We start from the raw sequence: 5,720 nt of genomic DNA, 5'->3' as shown, positions 1-5,720 counted from the left end.
TGATTGGTCCACATGGTGCAGCATTCTACAATTCTCGATTCGCTCAGCCGCGCACTGCTGTAATTGAGATTATACCAAATCCTAAAAAGTTCTTTAATTCGTGCTTTTGGTCGCAAGCGCGACTACTTGGTCAAGACTATTCTGCTCATATCGGAACCACTCAGAATGATGCACATGATATGACACTCGACGATATTGATAGTGTAGTGCAGCTCGTCCAAGATCGGTTGGTGTACTTGGATAACTCTTATCGAGTGCAGGATGCGCTTCTGCATACATATGACTGGGATATGGGGATGCGCCCGGAGAACTAGACTGCGTATGGTAGCCAAGATGAGCATTTTTCATGTTTATCGCCTTTCATTGGATTAGTGCCGTCAAAGAGTTGATGAAGGCATAAAGCTTCTACTTGACACCACTAGCTCACAAGGAAGGAGCCGCGGTTTCAAAACGGGCAAGCGCATAACTGCAAACAGTAGCCTCATGCTACTAAAGCGCATGTTATGGATAGCCATTTTACGCACAAACTAGTCTGGATTTATGCAAAGCGGTCGTACTGTTGGCAAGATAATTCAGCACAGTCATTTACTTTATGCTTTTTAGTAGATATAGATCATGAAAGAGTATGGAAGTGTAGAGCTAATCATTGTATGTGATAATCATCTTAAAACATGAAGCTATTTGAAACGTTAATTGCTATCAGCATCGATCCTGCTACCCGAGACATCAGAAATCAATAAGAAATTTTTCAAGATATCGACTGAAAGATCCGAAAATTACGCAGGAAGCCAACATTTATTACCTTGTTGATCATTCCTTTCCCAAAACTTTGAAAATCCATACACTAAAGAAAGTTTTCAATTTCTTGAAAACGGTGAGAATTCGAAATAGTCGGTGTCCCAATGCAAAGCTTTTTGCGTCCATGGTGGCATTAAAGGTGCAATAAATTTTGAAATCGTCCACCAATACAGGTACAGCACTTTAATGCAAGAGCCTCTTGATACGTAATTGGCCTTACAATGAGATGTTGTCATTCCTTTCATTAAAATGAAATTCTGGGATTACCACTTTTTGGTATATACAATATTGAAACAAATCATATTGTACTTTTGTATAATTGTAGATACTTATGAACACTGCAAGAGGTCCAGGATATGCGTTGGCTTCTAGCAGTACGTCAGAAAACGAAGGCAGTTTCTTATGACATTCAAGAAACGTTTATATTGAATAGTATCCTAGATTAGCAGAGCTAAAAGGCTCTCTTGAATGTCTGAACAAAACATCTGTAAATTTGTTAGCGCGAACTCGTAAGTCAAAAAGTCTTCTGTGCGACGGTCACGGCAATGCAATTGCACCTAATGCCAGGTGAAACGAAGGTTTATAAGGGATCAATTCACGATCCGACAAAGTGTTTATACCTCAAACATTCGCGAGATGCCTCAAACAATTGCTTAACCCAAACTACCAACCATAAGCATTGAGTCGCTACACCACATACTAAAGCGCATGTGATGTGTCAGATGGAAACTTTAACTCTTCGATCGCGGTACCTTTCGACATATATGCCCATACATATTGATAGTTTACCCATTTGTATGTATATTTTCTTTCACCTTTGCAATATTTGTTTTAGATCTTTAATCAAGTTTAGAAAATTACATTTAAATAAGATAAAATTTTTATCGATACTTTTTTTAATAAATTGATTGCGATAAATTACACGAACGTATCGAGAAATTTTGATGAGCGCTTTTATTAATAATTCGGTGCTGCGCAATTAGAATGCCTTCCTACTTCTCTTTCTACATGTCAATAGATACTTTGTCTTTTCAAACTGCAATAAGGCTATGCTCAGTGTAAGCTGTAGCTAGCATTGCAGGGTGCTCCAATACTTCTTTCATACTCTTAAGTCGCTTGCTTGGATCTACCACGAGCATTCGTGCAAGTAGATCCAACGTTGCAGCAGAAAAGAGATTGTCCATATTCCAGAGCTTCAGCACACCTCGACATCCCACAGTTTTGACAAGTTCAAAACCACGGCACTCTGGGAATGGAAGTCGTAGAAGCGGTGATCCCGTCAATAAAACGAAGAATACCGCACCCAGTGACCAAACGTCGGCACGCACGGGATCATACCACGTACCACTCACGGCTTCAGGAGCTGTATAGTGTAAATTACCAGCTACGCGATCACGTGAAAGTTCTGCTGCTCGTGTAGTACTAGCCCCAAAGTTACAAATCTTGACGTCGCCCGTTCTACTAATGAGAATATTCTCAGGACACAAGTCTCTATGGGCAATACCGCATGCATGCAAGTATCGTAAACCACGTGCTAGCTGTAAAACCCAGCGACGTGCTTCCTGTTGTGAGATGCGTTGTGATGGCTGAGGTCCTAATGCCCCTCGAGTAATTAACTGCGAGAGTAAATCACCACCAGGACAGTATTCCATTATAAGACGAAAGGATTCGCTCCCAACGCTCGCAGCGTAGTAACGAACAATGTGGCGCCGACCAGCTAAGACACTGCGACCAGCGACGTTGCTATTGTTCCTGCTAAGTGCGGATGACGCTCGAAGTAAATAATTGTCAGCTTCACGCTCAAGCGCCAAAAGTCTCTGAACCGTACGCCATTCCTGCCATGTGCGCTGTCCACCATTGCGATCCGAGTCAAGTGTAAGCGGCCGTACTTTTACCCCGACCGTACATTGCCCGAGACTGGATTTATTTATTCCGACGGCGTCAGGTGTTACTTCCATCACTCCGATGTAAACTTGTCGTGTTAAACGACGTGTAAGTTCTGCACGAGTAAAGGCAGACCCGGATGTTGTACGTGTCCGGTCTGTGAGAGATGATGTCGACATTTGCTGTGGCAAAGGAGATCGTGCGGTCATTTGGCACGTTCGTTATTGAGTGGTACTCTGTTCTGTATCGGTGTAATCCAACTTAAATGTTTTAAGAAATTGTGTTGGTGGATGCTTCCAAGTTCTTTTCTCAAGTGGAGAGACTGCGAGGCGCGATGCTCTTTACGATCCCACAGCCGCCGCATCTCTGTGATAAAGTGAACAGATTGGGGCTCAATGCCCACCACCGCTCCTGACACGAGTCTTATGGGGGGCTCCTTTGAATATTTTCTCACTTGTGGCGCTTCTGCTGACAGTGGTTCAAAGTCTTGTTTCTCACCAGACAGATACAGTTTATATGCGATTGGGAAAACGACTTCAAATGGTGTTTATCGTCTCACCGTGTACTGGGTAATGTGAGCTCTTGAATATTGCGACTATGTTTCAATCTAAGACAAGTAGAAGATCAGAAGAGCGCATTTCAAAGACATAAGAAAAGTAGACACAAGTAGATTCAAGCACCATTTATTCTTTTTAACTGGGTGAAGAAATTGCGATACAGTAGCGATGCGCATCTTATTCGACTCGTCTGTCAAAGCGACAAGACGTTAATACCTGTGACTTGGCATATATCTGTCTTATGACATGAAAGAGGAAACTCGACCTATTGCATCTGTAAACATTCATTATGTTTTACTTTGATCCGTCACAAGAAAAGCTGAGCTGATTAGTCTTTTTTTTCAACAGAATCCAGCTGCTGATATCAAGCAAGTAACTATGACAGAGGCGGACTTTTCTTATTTTTTTTTCAATGTAGAGTTTATGACCACAATACAGCCATTCGTTCTTAATTTCCAGATTATCATCTGATAGCCATACAGTGTGCTGCCTTTTTTCAAGACACAGCAGCTGCGAACTCCTGGCCTTTTTTGATTTGATTCACAACTCACCACCCTGCGCTCAATTGTCGTGCTCTGCATGGAATCGTCATCGTTGACGATCACTTTGGCACCGAAAAATTTAAAAGCACAACTCTTCTAATAGCATGTAAACCGCACATCAATGCAAGTTGGAGGTTTCGAGGTGGGACACTCAATAAACATTTTAATCTTGCAGAAAACGTTGACTTTGTCGACGAAAAGGCGTGTCCCAATACAAGTCTTGCAGTAACGTTAGTTTCGTCGTCGAAAAGGCATGTATCTGGTCCAGATTTCACTATTGGTCAAGTCGTCTCACAGACGAGGACATCTTGGAGAATCTAGTTGAACGAATATGAATTCAATCGAGTCAGACCAGTTGAGGGCAACTTTTTGGACGGCCATATTGTTTTGACGTGGGCTCATGGGCATCGCATTCTTTTTGAAGCATTTTAACATTACTTGATCACTCTGTCGAAGGGGATGAATGATTCTTGTGTACATTTCAGTCTTGGCCATCGTTATTACTGGCATGTCCAAAAAAGCATCGTATCTGTATTCAAGTAGGACTGTCTCCTGTTACACATAAGGGTTGCTTACCATGTATTGACTGTCGATGGGAGTACTGAAAACGAAGTACGATTCCTTGTCTAAGACTTTGATTAGCACTGAGAACAAGCTTAAGGTGCAAGAAATTCCTTGTGTTGAGTATATTCTTGGCTTGTTTGGAAGGTCTCGGCGAACTGTCCTAATGCATAAAAAAAGGCACATTTCGTGTGAGTTCGTTGGTTATGATGCTGCTCATGCCTTTATAAATATGGTGCGCCTTGCCTTCACATTAATTAAGTAAGTCGCAGTATGGTGATTTATATTTCTTGCATTCGTGCAAAGTAATTGGTGGTTGCTGTCAATTGTGTAGGCGCTGCACATATAAAGTTTAAGGGAAAGAGTCGCTGAGCAGAAATTCCTTTACTTCGCTATGACTAAAACACTTCAAATGGAATTTTGCATGTAATTGACATTAGCTTACGACGGGCATTAGCCGAATGTCAGTTAAAATTTTAGCAATCTTTCTTTGCAAGCTGACTCTTTGTTGCAAACTGAAAAGAGGGTGCATTGAAGATTACATTTGTAAAAAGTTAAGTTTTTAATTTCAAAATTTTACTGAGAACATAGTGTATTCTCACTAAAATGTGGACCACACGTGAGTGTGAACAATGCAAACACAATACTGAAGTGACTGCTTCCCAATACCCAAATCCTTAGGTTTTCTTAATTGATATAGTAATACCTAGTCAATATAGTAAAACCTAACCTAAATAATTACTATAGCAATATGCAGTACTACTGGCAATCCTGCGCTTCTTGTTACGGTGTAGCCACACCACTGTGTGATTACACTTACTTGTGTAATACACGACAATGTACGGTCGCACAAGATGGTGTAACCCCGTTGCATCCTTGCTCACCGAGCGGTGCCTGTGGAGGTCGAAACTCCGTGGCTGGCTTCCGTGAGTCATCTCGACCGTAATCTAATCTACCGGTGTGCGATCAAAAGTGAGATAAGCCAAATTTTGGATTCATTTTTTTAGCATTGCCATGGAAAATCTGGCTGACTCGTAAACGCGAAAATGTGGTATGGCTCTAGTTTGCCCGTATAGTACAGTGTTCGTGTAACGGGGTTACACGTACCGTGGTAACAGGTGTGTGTGTCACACGAGATGGGCATGGTGTGACTGCACCCAAACTAGTATACGGTATGTGGCTAGGTAGCCAGTAGTTATGCATGAATTTAGATTTTACTAAAAAGTATTTGATATATTTTAGGAAAATCTAAGCATTTAAAATAAGGCGGCTTTGCCGCAGATAAAAATAAGTTTTGGATTTTAAACGGAAGAGCTAATTAGCCTTGGGTAAGGCAATAATTACTCTTGGAGTAGGCGGATTGCGATCCATTAAACTC

At 41.5% G+C, this 5,720-nt stretch overlaps 4 protein-coding genes across 4 annotated transcripts; 1 reads left to right on the top strand and 3 right to left on the bottom strand.

The window, feature by feature from the left end:
• Positions 1-93: 93 nt before the first annotated feature.
• PHALS_12147 (uncharacterized protein) lies at positions 94-500 on the bottom strand (the record flags this gene model as incomplete). The annotated part of the gene is made up of 2 exons (XM_024727641.1): positions 94-357; positions 417-500. 2 exons carry the CDS (start codon positions 498-500, stop codon positions 94-96), a joined length of 348 nt encoding a protein of 115 aa, XP_024578198.1.
• Positions 501-1,829: 1,329 nt separating this feature from the next.
• PHALS_12146 (camk camkl protein kinase) lies at positions 1,830-2,861 on the bottom strand (the record flags this gene model as incomplete). The annotated part of the gene is made up of 1 exon (XM_024727640.1): positions 1,830-2,861. The coding sequence occupies one exon, from the start codon at positions 2,859-2,861 to the stop codon at positions 1,830-1,832; it is 1,032 nt and encodes a 343-aa protein (XP_024578197.1).
• A 3-nt stretch (positions 2,862-2,864) lies between these two features.
• Positions 2,865-3,857, top strand: PHALS_14573 (uncharacterized protein). The gene has a single exon (XM_036407500.1). It carries the CDS (start codon positions 3,078-3,080, stop codon positions 3,258-3,260), a length of 183 nt encoding a protein of 60 aa, XP_036263197.1. The 5' UTR covers positions 2,865-3,077; the 3' UTR covers positions 3,261-3,857.
• A 55-nt stretch (positions 3,858-3,912) lies between these two features.
• PHALS_14571 (uncharacterized protein) lies at positions 3,913-4,567 on the bottom strand. The gene has a single exon (XM_036407499.1). The coding sequence runs from the start codon at positions 4,289-4,291 to the stop codon at positions 4,073-4,075; it is 219 nt and encodes a 72-aa protein (XP_036263196.1). The 5' UTR covers positions 4,292-4,567; the 3' UTR covers positions 3,913-4,072.
• Positions 4,568-5,720: the final 1,153 nt, after the last annotated feature.

Source organism: Plasmopara halstedii (assembly GCF_900000015.1).
Source record: "Plasmopara halstedii genome assembly, contig: Scaffold_614, whole genome shotgun sequence".
In the NCBI taxonomy this organism is placed as follows: domain Eukaryota; phylum Oomycota; class Peronosporomycetes; order Peronosporales; family Peronosporaceae; genus Plasmopara; species Plasmopara halstedii.
Note: the sequence above shows the minus strand (reverse complement) of the source record. Positions and strands in the feature narration are given on the sequence as shown.